At 37.9% G+C, this 17,720-nt stretch overlaps 1 protein-coding gene across 1 annotated transcript; it reads left to right on the top strand.

The window, feature by feature from the left end:
- Positions 1-3,396: 3,396 nt before the first annotated feature.
- Positions 3,397-5,169, top strand: LOC131024195 (transcription factor MYB15-like). The gene is made up of 3 exons (XM_057953705.1): positions 3,397-4,117; positions 4,249-4,378; positions 4,583-5,169. Exons 1-3 carry the CDS (start codon positions 3,985-3,987, stop codon positions 4,923-4,925), a joined length of 606 nt encoding a protein of 201 aa, XP_057809688.1. The 5' UTR covers positions 3,397-3,984; the 3' UTR covers positions 4,926-5,169.
- The last annotated feature ends 12,551 nt before the right edge of the window (positions 5,170-17,720 follow it).

Consider the following 17,720-nt stretch of genomic DNA (forward strand, 5'->3'; position numbering starts at 1 on the left):
TGTATTGGTATCTTGAGACAATCTTTGTAAAAAATTAGATTCTCTTTGTGATAGACATAAAGCCGATTGTATCGGCTTCACTCTATTTTTCTTTTTTTGTCTATATATCTTATAGAATCTACTCCTTCAGTCTATATAATATATATTATTAGCTGCCTCATTTTTTCTCACCAATATAACCGAGAGAGATAGATAGTTCAAAGCATGGTCGGACACAAGCGAGAGAGATATTTGGAGTTGATTCATCATCCATAGCATCTTCTTTCTTCACTATATATATATATATATATATATATATATATATATATAGGGTGCGGTTATAGTGAGAACCACACTTATCGTGAGAACATAAGAACCATTAAAATCAATGCATCTACTATATAAATTAATGCATTCGCTATTAAATTTAATGCATCCGAAAATAATAAAAATTTTGCTCCCTTCAGGATTCGAACTCAGGATCTGCATTCATCCACCAAGATGATGCATCCACCGTAGATCTTGATGATCGAATGGCTTAAAATGGTTCTCTGTTCTAATTTTATTTAGTGGTTCTTATTTGAACCTCTCCCTATAGGGTGCGGTTATAGTGAGAACCATAATTATCGTGAGAACATAAGAACCATTAAAATTAATGCATCTGCTATATAAATTAATGCATTCGTTGTTAAATTTAATGCATCCGAAAAAAATAAATTTTTCGCTCCCTTCAGGATTCGAACCCAAGATCTGCATTCATCCACCAAGATGATGCATCCACCGTAGATCTTGATGATCGAATGGCTTAAAATGGTTCTCCGTTCTAATTTTAATTAGTGGTTCTTATTTGAACCTCTCCCTATATATATATATATATATATATATATATATAGGGTTAGCTTATATTGAGATTTTAAATATTTTGAGATTTTGAGATAAATGAACATATCAATAAATTCTTTGAACATAACCAATATAACTCATGAACATATGAATCTATTTAATTTATTTAAAAAACACGCCACTTGTAGGGATTGAACCCCAGACCAACGCGCGTTCATAAAAATTAATTGACAAGTTCATCAAAATGTACTTATATGTTCATTTATCTCAAAATCTCAAAATATATATAAATCTCAATTGAACCAATTCCTATATATATATATATATATATATATATATATATATATATATATATGAGGGGGCTATAAAATAAAAACACATCTTAAAATATAAATAAAAGAACCATTTTCAATACTTAAATCATTAAGATCTACAGTTTATTCATCACCTTATTGGATGAATTCATGGTCTTGAATCCGAATTTCATAAGTACAAATTTTAATTTTCAAAATTATGACATTTATATAGCGAATTCATACATGTTCTACATAGAATTCATACATTTACAAACAATTTTTCTAAGATTAAATTTCAATCGTTAGATTATAAGTAGATCAATTATGTAAATATATCCTTATTTTATACTCTAAAGGTGCGTTCTCTTTGGTTGTAAATTTATCATGAGAAAAAGAGGGATAACCAAAATTTCACCCTTTAAATTCTTCCTCTCTTTTCCCTCATTTCCTACTTGATCCTTACTTATTCCTTATTTTCACTACAAATGAGGAATAATATTATCACACCATTTTTAGAGGAATAATATAATTTCTCCTTTATAGTGAAAAAGAGGAATGAGTAAGGGCCAAGTAGAAAATGTGAAAAAAGAAATGAAGGATTTAAAGAGTGAAATTTTATTTATTCCTTAGTTTTCTACAATAAATTTTGAATAAAAGAGAACACATCATAAGAGTTGTTTTTAGCTTACCATCACAAAGTTCTGTTAAATATATATTGTATATTTTTATTAAATTTACGTGCCATCTAGAGCATATAATTTAACTTAGAAAACTTTGTGCGCAAATTATTAAGGTAAATTTGGTAGGTCAACCTTTTTTTATCCATATTATAAATTTAACTGAAATAGGCTTATTTATGCATAAGTAGTTTCTCGAAATATACATGAAATATTTATATGTATGCGTTGCCAATATTAAAAACCTTATCATTGGTTTGACTTTTGTGGGTTCAACAACGCATCGAAATACCCATGTTCAAGATAAGGACTTAAAACCTACTCAAGTTGGCGACAGGTGGAGGCTAAAATTAGGAACATGTCGAGATCGAGTTACCAATAAAAAATAAAATAAGATAAACTTAATGACATCGAATTATAAAAATAGGATCATTATTTAATCAGAATTTAGAACCAAAAATTAAATTAATATCACGATTAATTGTCATTCGAAAGCTAATCAAAGTTCAATTTGGTATATAAGTCAAACAAATGCATACCGCTAAAACTATTGACGCATGTTTAGTGAAAATACAACCTAAAATGTTGCAATCGTGAGGCCTCACTCCCACTAATTAACTACCAAACTAAGGGGTCCCTGTTAATATAAAACTGGACGGACTCCAGTACTAGACACAGTCTCAGATGTCATGATTTAGATTTAAAATATTTAGTATTCCCTTTATCCTATATTATTATTTTGATGCATTTCATGAGAATGTATATATTTTTTTTTTAAACATATACCATCACATTATAATACAATAAAATAGATTTTTTTTTTCTTTAATCACGTAACATATATTAAAATTTGTGTCCTCAAAAGTGATACACACTTTTAAGAGATGAAGGGAGTATATTATGACTACGTATAAGATAAAATTTGATGTATATGAGTGAAATATCTTATAATTGTGTATAAGATATTAACATTATGCTTAGTTACATAAATTATCTGCTTTATAAATTATGGTAAGATAATGGCATTTTAGTAGATTAATAAGTATATTAATATATGGTAGATGAGTAAAATTACGTTAGTTTAATCTATTAAATAATTAATAAATAGTATAATTGTAATTTATATGGCATATCGGCGGTATACAGAATCCCAAAGATATGTATAATATACATATTGAGTCTTGCTTTATAGGTATAGTTCCTAATCGTCTCTAGCAAACAAGTCCTAAATATATTATTGGATATGAGTTTGAATATCTAGATATTTAATTCGTTTAACTAATCTTGACTAGTCGCACAATTATTCACAAAATTTGGATTACTTATAGTTTATGGTCCAAATTCTGAATTTTTTTTAATAAATACTCCAAATGTTCATTTGTTTTTTAAGAATTTCAAACTTCACATAACGTTTCAATTTTGACCCATGATCAGTAATTTGATTTCGGAAAACTGAAATAGCTAACCATATATTTACTTCAACTATATATTAAATGAGGTGAAAACTAAATTGATTTTGTAATTTCACTTTCCGAATACAGTTAATATAATTGCACTCATTTATTATATATTTGGTGCTAGAATTCGATGAGTTGAATCATCTTTTGAATGTCGATTTTTTTTTGCGGCGTATCAAAATTGTAGTCCTCCTACAAAGTTTGGGAAATTAAAAAAAAAAAAAATCCAAAATTCGAAACATAAGGTGTACATAGCCCCACAAACTTTTGTAAGAAAAGAAGTAGTTGATCTTTGACAAATAGGTTTAGACAAAGTGGGAAATATATATAGGTTAGCTAGGCCAACTACCGCAACATTAAGGTGTTTTGGTTAGAGGACAAGATGACCGCAATTTCAACAAAATGAGCATTTCCATGTGTCACTTCTCTCTTGGGAGCTGAGGCAAAATCATCACGTGCTGCCACACTCTCAGAAACTACGCGGTCGCCCACCGCAAACTCTACATGAATGACCAAAACCCAATAACGCAATATTAAATTTAATTTAATTACGGAAATCAAAACTTATTTTCACAAGTCAAAACAAATATTGTATGCTTTTCGAAGCAATATAGTTTGTTTTCCACCCAACTTAATTGGTCATATAGGGGTAGGGGCATATATAGACAAGACTAAGGTTGTTTCAAAGGTTTTGAAGTTGGATTAATAGCATCGGTTTTGTGTCGGATAAAAATGGTGAAGGCCGCTTATGTTGATAAAGATGGGTTGAAGAAAGGCGCGTGGAGCGAAGAAGAAGACAATAAATTGAGATCTTATATTGTGAGATACGGTCATTGGAACTGGCGATTGCTGCCCAAATTTGCCGGTAACAAATTCTAGATTTAATATTTGGATTATCAAGTTTGTTTTGACTCTCTCTGTCCTTCAATCCAAATGCAAGAGAGAGTTGAAAAGAATTAATTGTTGCTATCAATAATTGTTGGATTTATATATCAGGGCTGCAAAGATGTGGAAAGAGTTGCAGGTTGCGATGGATGAATTACCTGAAACCTGGTGTGAAAAGAGGGGAATTCAACCAAGAAGAAAAAGATCTCATCGCCAAACTTCATCAAGAACTCGGAAACAAGTATGATTTTTCAAAACACTATTTTACTTATTTCGTCAAACTTGAGTGAAACCGTCTTAACAGATCGTATTCGACTATTGGTAATTTTTTTACTAGTATTTTGGTAGCCATTGAATCTGAACACCAGATTCCCCAATAATCATTAGCAATTTATTAGTATTTTTAATTCAATTGATTTTTGTGTGAACGAATAAATGAATATAGGTGGTCTGGGATTGCAGCGAAACTGCCCGGAAGAACAGACAACGATATAAAAAACTACTGGATGACGAATCTCCAGAAACGAGATAAATCAAATAAATCGACTGAGATTTCCGACGAAGAAAAATCAAGCAATAATCGCAAAAAAATCGAGAAATCATCCGCGAGAAGCGATGTTACATCGGTAGATCCGAAATCTTGCAGCAGAAAATCAGAAAAGTCAAAGGTATCTAACTCTGAAATGTTTATTCTGGAATCATCGAACTCGAATTCCTCAGTAGTTTTGAATGCTTTCAAATGGGATTTGAATTTATCTGTGGAGCAAAATGGCCTTGAAACATTATAAAGGGAATTGAAATTAAATGTTTTGAGGGCCAAGTTTTTTTCCTTTTCTTTCCTTTTCTTCATATTTTTTCTCTTGATTCAGGGAGAGTTTCTGACTCGGCCATTCTTTCTTTTTCTGGCAGCAGAATTATTTTGTTCTTTTTTTGTCTTATTTCTTTTTCTCACTTCGACTTCGCATCCTAATTGTAAACTAGAAGATTTGTTGTATGAGAAACATTGTATAAATAAAACATGTATCTCTCTCACACCCTCTCATATCTTATATACCATTACCAACGGTAAAAAGAAAATGTAACTAATTGGAAAATATATTCTTCTTTTTGCACGATATATTATTTGATCAAATAGCTCCTGTTTTTGAATTTTTATTTCCATAGTCAACATAGAAAATAAATTTGTATGTCACAAATTCTTGCATGTTGGTCTCGTATATAAGACCAGTCTCGTGGAACAAGCTATATACTATAAATGGAAGTCAAACAATATCGTTATCACTCTTTGAATGACACGGATTATAAGAAAATGGTGGATAGTAGTAGATATTATAGTGAGTGGAGTTTGTGGATCCTACTACTATAAATGAAAGTTGCAAAGATATTGTGGACAGATCAAATTATCAAAAGTTGCAACGATATTGTGAACAAAGAGAGTATATATTATCACAATTTATCTTTTTTACTTTGTAAGTGAAATATATAATAATAATTAGTAAAGATATTGTGATCCGTTAAATGGAAAATGTGTTAGTTTATGAACCAAGAGATCTTAAGTTCAATTCTTGGTTAAGTTATGTTTATTTGTATTTTTATTTTTTAAGGGGAAAGAATTAATCGATTAGATTAAGCCAAATCAGATTGAACAATATCTAGGAGCTATGATGAAAAATCTGACTTCCATATCATAACATCTGAAAATAAAACAACAAAGTCTGCTAAGCTATGGGCTGCACGATTGGCCTCCCTCCGAGCATGAGAAAGATCAAGGACCATGTGCTTCCTAGCGTGAGCAAAAGCCTCATACCATTACTTAGTGAGTCAGATCCACGGTGAGAATCATGTATGACATGAACAGCGAGGAGAGAGTCAGTGAACAAGTGCACTTGGCCAAGATTGTTTATGAAGCAAAATCCAATGCCCAACATCATGGCGTGCAACTCCATCATGGGTTGTTTCCACAAATCCGATTCAACGAGTAGCATTTGCCTAAACTCGTCCTTTATGATCTTTTACTACGAACCAACTCTTAATTTCAAAGTATCCCAATGGATAGGTATATCTATGTCCAGCCTAAGAACACCACGCTTCAGCGGCATCCAAACATGAGCTCCTTCCTTAGGTAGTAACACATTATTGATGGCTACCCGACAACTAGCGAATTGAAAATTATCTAGCAAAGAGAGACTGGAGCCAACAATAACGGAATCATCCAACTCAGTATTACCATGCTTCTTACCACAAAGATGCTACAATACTAGCTACAACATCATAAAACCATTCCTCGAGCCCCCGACCACCCTAGCATTCAAGATCAATTTACTGACGTCCTCCATTGAAAGGTGCGGTAGCTTCCGAATTTGTTCCCAAAAATAAGTTACCTGTCAAAAATCTTTAACCATGCAGTAGAACCACATGCAATGCCTCATTGTTCCCCAATCCTTAGTGCAGTTGAAGCATATGTCATTTGTGGGAATATGACAATATCTCAAATTCACATCGACGAAAATAAAATTGTTTAGCAGCCGTCAAGAGAAATGTTTAACCTTGAGTGGCACTACCACAGACCAAATTCATCTCAACCAAAGTTTATCTTCATTAGAGGTTGTGTCGTTTTTCTTGTAGAAGTCGGTGGCTAAAAGGTAACCCGATTTGATCGTGTATTTTCCTTTTCATCGTGCCCCCAATAACAAAAAACCTCGATTTCCCTGCCTTTAAGTTCAATAGAAAGAATACCCTCGACTTCAAGTGGAGTGAACAAATTACTAATGTTCTCTTGATTCCACGAGCCTGGAGCAGGAAGGAGATCATCAACTCGCATGTTAGGTTGTGCTTCACCAACAAAAGCGATCCAACCTTTCTTTCATCCCTAAGATCTATTTATCTTTGAAGATTGTTACTGAAGCTCCATCCCCGATCCTTACATGTGTTAGTAGTGGGCTTGGCATCCAAAATAGTTGTGTCCCGAAAGTACCTTTCGTTGAGGGCCCTGGCAATTAAGGTATCAAGAAATTGAAGTAGACGCTACGCTTGTTTTACCATCATGGCTTTGTTGAAGGCCAAAAACTTTCGACAACCCACGCCTCCCTTCGACTTAGAAAGACAAATATTTTCCATTTTATCTAATGCATTCATTTCCCATTCTCGATGTTACCCCACCAGAAGTTTGCACACATTTTATAGATATCAAGCCATGTTCCCTTTGGCATGCGAAAAACATGACATAGTGTATGCCGGGATTAACTAGAGAACCGACTTAGTCAATATTTCCTTACGTCCATCAGATAATAGTTTCGATTTCTACCCACTAATCTTGCCACAGACACGTTCCCGAAGATAACCGAATTCCATCTTCTTTTTCCTCTAAGAAAATGTTGGGAGACCAAGGTACATGGAGTGTCCCGTGGTTTCTTTGACTTGCAACACCTTAGTAACCTCTTCGATTTTGGATGTCGACGGATTTAGGGTTGATAGAAACCATCGATTTATCAAAGTTAATCACTTGTCATGAGGATTTTGATTAAAGATCGAGAGCAATTTTCACATTATGGACATTGGTCTTCTCCGTCTTAAAAAATAGAATATTATCATCTGCAAAAAAAAAAAAATAATAAGTGGGAGATGGAGGAGCAGACCTTTGCGACCTTAACACATGTAAGCTGTAGGATTTTGTTCCATGGAGGATAACATAGATGAGAGGCCTTGTGCACCAATGACAAACATAAATGACATCCTTGGCGAATCCCTCAAGAATGCTTTAGATTCTCGTATACTTTTTGTTGACCAAAAATGAGAACTCAACAGATTGAACACTCACGCCTTAAAAATTTTATTTGTGAATTGAAAATCACTCACACTTAAAGTTTTATTTGAAAATTGTTTAGGGGTTATGAGTGTGCAGGCTGGCCGTTGCAGTCGTCGGAATGGGATAGGAAGGCAGCGCCGCCTTGCCGCTACCAAGATGTGTGTGTGTAAGCATGCCCTATTTTCCAAGGGAGAAGAAAGAGTCGAGGGCTGTGAGGCGGCTCATCGCCGTGGCTCCGGCGGGTTCTGAGATGAGAGCCGAGAGAGATAAACCTATTCTATGTGAGTTTTAAGGAAGAAGAAGAAGTGAGGGTTACCCTATTACTTAATTGGGCCGTTTTCATTTTAATTCAGTTGGGCCCTCTTCTACTTTATTAATTCAGTTGGGTCGTTTTTAAAGATGTTGAGTTGTGTTGCTTTTAATAAGAAGAGACCTTGTTTTAATTAATTTTACTTGGGCCTCATGTTTAATTTTAAACTAGTATAACCATCCGTGCGATACATGGTGAAATCAAAATTAAATGACATTTTAAATAAAGGATTAAGTACCAATTTCCATCCTCTCCTCCAACATTGGCTCCCCTATCGCCTTTAACACCCCAGAGTCAGGGTTGGCGCTGCTCACTACCCTAACGTGCCAAAAGTGAAGCAAATTATCTCCCCTCGTTTTAACGGTGACTTAACATTGCTTGATTTTTTATTTATTTTTTAATAATTGTGGGCCGCCGACCTCCTCCCATCCACCCTCTCAATCACCTCATTCGCCGCACGGTGGCAAGTGCTCCACTCGAAGCTCGCCGTCGTCCAAGCTCTCACCGCCGAAATCTTCGACTCCCCCACACTGGTCGGACAATCCACTCATTCCGCCGCTCCTCCTTGCACTCATCTCCACCCTTCGCCGCACCGAGATCCTCTGCCACAACTGCCGCGGCAAGCTGTTGTTGCAATCTGACCTCGACATGGCGGCAGGGGTGGTTGTCGAAGCAAATCAGCGACCTCGAGCTCCTACGTCCTCCACCACTCCACCGCCATTGTCCTCTCCCGCCCTGACCCGACCTCCTCGAAGGAGGAGCCCATGTTCTTCGTGAGAGGCCTCTTCGTGCGCCTCCAGATCAGTGGCCTAGAGTTCAAGCTGAAGGCGCTAGATTCGCTGATCCAGCTACTAATTGAAGACAACAAGTTCACGATGATCGTCGTGAGGGGCAATAGCGAGCTTCGAGAGGAGCACTTGCTACCGCGTGGGGAATGAGGTGACTGGGGTGGATGGAAGGAGGTCGGCGGGCCACAATTATTAAAAAAAAAATTCAAACTGTGTTAATTCACCGTGAAAACGCGAGGGGGAATTTGCTTCACTTTTGGCACGTTATGGTAGTGAACAACGTCAATCCTGACTCTGGGATGTTAAAGACGATAAGGATGCCAACGTTAGGGGTGGAAATTGGTACCGAACCCTTAAAAAACTAAATAAATACTAAATAAAATCAAAATATAAATAAATGTACAATATCATTTAAAAATAAAATATCAATTACTCAATAAACTTCTGAATTTTAAAACGTAATAAAGGTGTCATAATAAAGTCTATGTATTTGTGAAATAAAAATCACTCACGCTTAAGTATATAAAAAAAATGAGTTAAAAGCTCTAAAATCAGCTTCTATTTGAGGGTATTTCGTAGCCGTGGGAAAAATTAGAAAGAAATGAAAGGTGGTGTATTTTTTTTTTCAAATTTTAATGGTCATGGAAAAAATTCAAAATTTATTAAAAGTTCGTGTATTTTACGGCAAATATCCCTTTAGAATGTGTCATTACTGAGTGTACGCAAGTGAAAAACAAAAGTATCATACATTTAGTGAAAACATGTATCACCAAAAGTTTATTCACTAAGTACGAAACAAGCTCCACTCGTTCGCACCATCATCATCAATCATTGCTCAACCTACACATTTGTAAAGATATGTAAAGCTGAGTACGAGAGTACTCTTTGAATACATGCCGGAAACTATATACATGCTTATATAAACTGTAAATTTGTCATGCCATTTCAACAATACAACATAGGTTTTTAGCTAAAAGGCCCAAGCTTATTAAATTATTTTTTGTGAAGCTTGTGAGAAGAAGTATGGTGCGAAAATTAGGATATTAGCTTAATTTCAGATTTTAGAATTATTGATATTTTTTGTATTTTCGAAAATTAAAAAAAAAAATAGAACTCAAAACTACGTAGTTTTGCCTACATGGCTTGCCACGTCAATTAAAATAATTTTTCGGCGTGTATACGTGGCGTTTCTGGCTTCCACGTCATTTACACGTTTTGTGGTTAGCTGACCATGTGCAATTTCAGAAAGAAAAAAAAAGGAAATGTGATGTATTCTGACGCGGATTTCAAAGGTGATGTGCAATACCAAAAAATGGGGAAAAGTAATGTATTTAGGGGCAATTATCCCTTTTTAAAATTACCCTTAATTAAATCCATATTAAATTAATCCACTACTACAAGGCAATTCAATTAACACTTAATCGGTCCTTTGGAACTAATATAATTATATCCCAAAATTAAATGGATGTTAAGCCCATGTCTTAATAATTAAAAGAAGGCCACCCTAAATCAGCAAATCGGTAAATGAACGAGCATATTTTAAATGGATGTTGAGGCCTTACTGGAGATTGCTGAGGCCAAATCGGCAAATGAACGAGCTAGAGCCGACCTCCATCAACTACATACTTGATGGAACCAAAGGACAAGGCAGGGGTAGCTTACCCAAGCTATCAAAAGATCGAGCCAAACTCTTCCGACAACGTCAACTTGCGGGAGATCCAAAGAACGGTGGAATATTATGGCATCAAGCTATATAATCTACCGATGGAGATGAGTCCAAATAACACTCAAACAAGAGGAAATTCAAAAACTCTTGCGTGATATCCTGAAAAGAGTGGAGGACATCGAAAGGTGGACACCGTGTTTCCGGAAAACTTCGGAATAAATGGTCTAAAGACCCGACGTATCCACTACCACTTAATGCAGCGCCCAAGGAGTTGCAGCCGGAAGATATAATCCGAATCGTGAAAGGAAAAAAACATGAATAACCTTGATCGAATCGGATTAGAAGATCTACAAGAGTTAGCAGAGTCATTTGCTAACTTAAAAATGGTTGATCTGAAGATGAACCAAGGAGGAGAGGTGCCCAAAACCGAGCATCCACAAGAAGAATCATTAGGAAAGGTGCGGCGCGTGAAGAATCGAGTCAGTAGCAACGAACCAGAAGACGCAGGCCCAAGATGCAGGATACTCATGTAGGGAAGGCTACACTTGAACCAATCCACCCATATGGATTGATTCTCAACCTTGATGAAGCCAGTTTTAAAGATTGGGAAGTTCTCATCGAGGACTGGGCTTCAGCCATGAAGATCGTAATTGCCACGATAGAATATGATAAAAATAAATTTATCAAAATCTTCGAGGCAAGTTTTTTCGGCATGGTAAAACAATTCTGGGATAAGGCATCTACGGAGGCGAAGAATGAGTTGTTCACCAAAGAATCAGCTCTGGAGATCCTTGAAAATGCTACCCACCAGATAAAAATCTATTTTCTTGGAATGGGTTTCTTTGAAGCATCAGCAGAAGAAAAGCGCAAGAAATATCAACAGGCACTTTACAATCTAAGATTGGTGGTGCTAGAGCCAAAAGCTCTCGATGAATTTCTACGCCTTTACGCCCTATATACACATATGGGGGTAGTTGATGATCAGACCGCCAGGGACCTCTTTTTCACAAAGTTCCCAAGTCCATGGAGGGAGATGCTCATCAACGAATACGTGTCACCAGGAGAATATCCACTTGATAGTGCATCATGAAGGATGTCATATGTCCACAAGAAGCTGTCCGAATGGTGCCAGAAAGCAGCGGACCAGAGAAATCTCAAGAAATTGAGAAGACTCAACAAAAGTTCTCCATTGATATGTGACAACATTGATCTTCCAACAGAGATTGGAGCTGAGTTGCTGTATCAAAGGAGGAATAGAAAGAAACATAGGTACCAACCCTATGAAAGAAAATCAAGAAGGAGTTCTTGGAAGCCAAGAACTATGTGGACCAGACAGAAGGCACGCTCCTACAAAATAGGCCAATGGAGCGGACCATCAAGGAGCCGGTTTTCATCTCAAAAGTGAATCCCGGCAAGGAAAACTTTCAGGCGAACCCAAGCCAAAACAAATGAAAGTTTCAAAGATTGCAACTGTTGGACGTGCGGTGCAAAGGGGCATATTTCTACCACTTGCCCAGACAACGAGAAAAGAGGGATAAGGAGATTCGAATCCACACCGGATATCGAAGACGCCCTTTACAACCAGGAACTAATACCCATATATCAGTTCGAAGATATATCCTCTGATGAGAGTATATACGAGCAAGAAGAAGTCTTTAGCTCTGAAAATTCGGATACAACTTATGGATCATCCGGAGATGAGTCAGACTAAGGAGGAGGACGAGGCTACCCATCTTCAGAAAGAGGATCAGGAAGGTTTTATCAGCCATTTCCTGATTCCCCAAAACGAGGTGGTGGATAAGCTCGTGAAAAAGCTCAAGGACAAAACCATGGATGTACAAACTTTCCAAGGGTTTTCGAGCGGAAGAATGAATCAAGTTATACAAAGCTTGAGTCCATTCAAAAGGAAGCATCATGTCTTTTTTGGCACCACAAGTCGAGAGTTGGCGCTTTCGATAGAGATAACAAACAACCAAGTGGAGATCCAATTAGTTCCAGCCGAAGATGTGCGGAGGGATCTCAGAAAAATGAAGCCAGAAGTCGTTAGAACGATGAAATGGATTCATATTGGCGCAATCCAATTGGTGATCAAGTCCGGACTTAAACCAGGGACGGATACACCAATTGATATTGTAATTTGTGACAAGAGGGTCACAAATACGAAGGATTCAGTACTGGGAGCCTTCTCAGACAATCTCTACGCCAAGAAGATTATAACCGAGTTATATCCACAATCGCTTATAATCTTCAAGATTCATCCTTTAGTCGAGCTCTGACACTCTATCAGGACTACAAGAAGAAGGATCTATTGACAGGAGGAAATAAGCCATACTCGATCACATATCAAATATCGTATGCCCTATCAAATTCCCACGACACGAATTTATTTCTGGGAAGGATTTTATTGAGGTCCCCGAAATATTCAAAGAAGTAGCCAAGGCAGTAAGCCTTGACCGGGTTGAAATTCCCATAATAAGGGAAATTGACATCCAAGTTGGGGATAAGCAGGTGCTGAAACATAATCAAAGTCTCAAATTGGGAGCACCAAGGCTATCGTTCCAAGGAGATAGGCTGACCTCAAGGCCGTTAGAAAGAAGTTTCTCTCACTCCTACGAGAGAAAGGCGATCCAGGAAATATCAATTCTAGGCATAAGAGTGAAACTCAAATGCCCCGAAGGATGGAGAAATGTTTCCACAAAGATTGATACAACTGAAAAGGAAAAATCAATTTCCTTGCAATACGTTGTATTATTTGGCAAATTCAGAAAGCAATCGATATATCGGTATTCTGGAGATTGGAGGCTTTGAGATCCAGATCGAAGGCAGAGCCGGGCAAAAAGCTGACGTCCTGATCTTAGGACGGGATTTCCTGGACAATTACCAATCATGGTCAGGGAAAGCAAATGGAGTGGAGATCACAATCGGTGGAAGGCGGTTGCTGATCCAACTGACAAGTCCATTCTCGATTTACATCTCTGTAGGGATGTTATACGAGAAATTCAAAGCAGAATATTTTGCTGCTTATGTTGATTCAGGAGCAGGAATCTGTACAGCAAAACGAGGAGTCTTTCCAACAGAAGTTAAAGAAGAACCGCCTCGAATTGCGGGAAGGGATTTCTCCAAAAAGATTTTGCTCCTATCAAAGGGAGTAAAACAGATAGAAGTATTGATCGGCGGAGCAGGACAAACACCTTGGTACAAGGTCAAGACTCCACCGATATGTTTCCATGATACCGAAGCAGATATATTATTCGGCAATAATTTTCTGCAAACCTTCAAGAGGTACACACAGGACAATGAGGCCAGGAGGTTGGTGTTTACAACCAATTGTGACCACAAGATCATTGTGCAAAGGCTCGAAGGAGCTTTTAATCGCTCGATGCCATTGAAATTTCGCAGCAAGCGTGGTGATGATGGCAGACTTCGGAGACCACAAATGAAGGATCAACGGAGATTCAGAGATGTTCTGCTCAAATGCAGAGTTGAGGGATTCCCAGATCTCTCCGAAGAGGAAACACAAATCCTCAAAGTCTCCTTGACATCACATAAAGATATTAAGGAAGAAGAACAAGTGTCCATAGCCGACGTCAAAAGGAGAATCCAGAAGTGTTATCATGAGGATCCTTTGGCATGGTGGGACAAGAACCAACTCAAAGCTACCTTGAAAGTTAAAACTGGAAAGGAGCATAAGTTCGTGAGATTCAGACCTATCCTGATGAACACTCAAGATCAGCAGGATATGAGAAGCATAATCAAGGAACACCTTGATTTGAAGTTGATCGAACCAGGGAATTCGCCTTACAGCAGTCCTGGATTTCTGGTGAGAAATCATGGGGAGATCAAGCGAGGAAAACCAAGACTGGTTATTAATTACAAATGAATTAATGACATTCTTGAGTATGACGGATACTTTATCCCAAGCAGAGAACACCTTATCAACTGCATCAGAAGTGCAAAGGTATTCTCAAAGTTTGACTGCAAATCGGGGTTTTACCAGATTTGCATGGAAGAAGGGAGTAAGAAGTTCACAGCCTTCTCAACTCCACAAGGACACTATGTCTGGAATGTCATGCCAATGGGGCTAGCCAACGCGCCTCAGATATTCCAAAGGAAAGCAAGTGGAATGGAGATCACAATCGGTGGAAAAAGGTTGCTGATCTAATGACAAGTCCATTCTCGATATACATCTCTGTAGGGATGTTATACGAGAAGTTTAAAGCAGAATATTTTGTTGCTTATGTTGATTCGGGAGCAGGAATCTGCACAGCAAAACGAGGAGTCTTTCCAGTAGAAGTGGAAGAAGAACTGCCTCGAATTGCGGGAAGGGATTTCTCAAAGAAAATTTTGCTTCTAACAACAGGAGTGAAACAGACTGAAATATTGATCGGTGGAGCAGGACAAACACCTTGGTACAAGGTTAAGACTCCACCTATCTATTTCCATGATACATGAGCAGATATTTTGTTCGAAAACAACTTTCTGCAAACCTTCAAAAGATATACACAGGACAATGAAGCAAGGAGACTTGTGTTCACAACCAATTGTGACCACAAATCATTGTACAAAGGCTCGAAGGAGCTTTTAATCGCTCGATGCCAGTCAAATTCCGCAGCAAGCGTGGTGATGATGGCAGACTCCGGAGACCACAAATGAAGGATCAAAGGAGATTCAGAGATATTCTGCTCAAATGCAGAACCGAGGGATTCCCAGATCTCTCTGAAGAGGAAACACAAATCCTTAAAGTCTCCTTGATATCACATAAAGATATTAAGGAAGAAGAACAGGTGTCCATAGCCGATGTCAAAAGGAGAATCCTGAAGTGTTATCATGAGGATCCTTTGGCATGGTGGGACAAGAACCAACTCAAAGCTACCTTAAAAGTTAAAACTGGAAAGGAGCATAAGTTCGTAAGGTTCAGACCCATCCTGATGAACACTCAAGATCAACAGGATATGAGGAGTATAATCAGGGAACACCTTGATTTGAAGCTGATCGAACCAGGGAATTCGCCTTATAGCAGTCCTGGATTTCTGGTGAGAAATCATGGGGAGATCAAACGAGGAAAACCAAGATTGGTCATCAACTACAAAGGAATTAATGACATCCTTGAGTTCGATGAATATTTCATCCCGAGCAGAGAACACCTTATCAACTGCATCAGAAGTGCAAAGGTATTCTCAAAGTTTGATTGCAAATCGGGATTTTATCAGATTCGCATGGAGGAGGGAAGTAAGAAGTTCACAACCTTCTCAACCCCGCAAGGACATTATGTCTGGAATGTCATGCCAATGGGGCTAGCCAACACACCTCAGATATTCCAAAGGAAGATGGATAATCTTTTCAAAGATTATTCTTCATTCATGTTTGTTTACATTGATGATATTCTTATTGCATCAAAAAACATTCATGAACGTGTCAGGCATCTGGAGATCTTTGCGGATGTTTGTCAACAGGAGGGACTAGTGCTGTCTGAAAAGAAGGCAGTCATGGCCACCCAGAAGATGGAGTTTCTGGGTATAGAGATCGATGATTCTGGAATAATTCTACAAGATCATATTGTGAAAAAGGTCCAGAAATTCCCAGAAGATCTCAAGGAAAAGAAGCAGCTCCAGAGTTTCCTTGGAGTTGTTAACTTTGCAGGGATGTTCATCAAAAACCTTGCAGAACATAGGAAAATCTTCAGTCCACTACTGAAGAAAGATGTTCCATTCATATGGAAGGATGAGCATTGCGAAGGCATGAAAAAGCTTAAAGAGATTTGCAAAAATCTCCCAAAGCTTTCCATACCCCAAGATGAGGGCGAACTCGTCCTATACACAGATGCGAGTGACTTTTGGTGGGCAGCCGTGCTCACTAAAATCACCCCCTATGGAGAAGAACCATGCAGATACTGTAGCGGGCTCTTTTCCGACAGTGAAGCTGTGCGATGGCACATCAACGAAAAGGAGTTCTACGCAGTCAGAAAGGCGTTCAAAAAAATGGCCGTTATTTCTACTTGCAAAGAAATTTGTTTTGAAATTCGATAACACTAATGCTAAGACTTTCTTAACCAAGAAAATAAAATCTAAACCTGAAAAGGCTAGATTACTTAGATGGCAAGCTGAATGCCAATATTATGATTTTAATATTGTCATTTTGAAATCTGATGAAAATGTTCTTGCAGATTTCTTAACAAGGGATGAAGCCAACTGAGGTTGACGCCATCATCTTAAACCAGGGGCAACTCCAGGACAACATGGAGATGCTACAACAAGAATGGCAAGAGTGTGTACTCCATGCCAAACAAGCTGGAAGGATACAAATGGATGATGAAACCAAAGTATCTGACCGTATACGAGAATGTATTAAGAAGATGATAAATCTTCATGATACAATCCACAAGCCGCTCATGCGCGGGATTAGGGCTCCCCTGATCGAAGCAGGTATTACCGTACCGGCCGGATTACCGGTAGCAGGGGATTCAAGTACCCCTAGAACAAGTTTTGAGGCTAAGGTGTCAAAACCGAATCCTCAAGAAAAAGATGTTGTTAAGGCTTCACCGCCCGAACCAACATGTTAACCCACCACCTCTGGGGTAAAAGAGGGAGAGATCAATCTTAGGCCGCTGACAGGCAAATCTAAGATTGATATTAACACTATTGAAATATCTCCTGTTTGGCAGTTGTACCAGTCTAGATGGGAGAAGATCAATACCAGAAAAGGTATCAATCCGGGATATAGCCGGGTTGATGTTGGAGGAAAATATCCTCGTATCTGGATGACCACCGGAGCCAATCCTCAGGAGGTCAAGGAGTGGAATGAATTTGGGGCGCTAGCCTCAGTTTATACTATATCGCCGGCATTCAGCGAAATCAAGGGTCTACCAAGGTGGATCCAAGAGACGGTCTATGATGCCTGGTCAAACAATCCGTCCCTTAACAAGGGAGATGTTCTGGAATTGTATTTTCTCAGTGCAACACCAGAACCGGCAGGAAAAGGAAATCACAAAGCTTTTCATTTTATTAAGCTTCGTAG

The sequence above is a fragment of the Salvia miltiorrhiza genome, chromosome 5 (genome assembly GCF_028751815.1).
Source record: "Salvia miltiorrhiza cultivar Shanhuang (shh) chromosome 5, IMPLAD_Smil_shh, whole genome shotgun sequence".
NCBI classification, from domain to species: Eukaryota; Viridiplantae; Streptophyta; class Magnoliopsida; order Lamiales; family Lamiaceae; genus Salvia; species Salvia miltiorrhiza.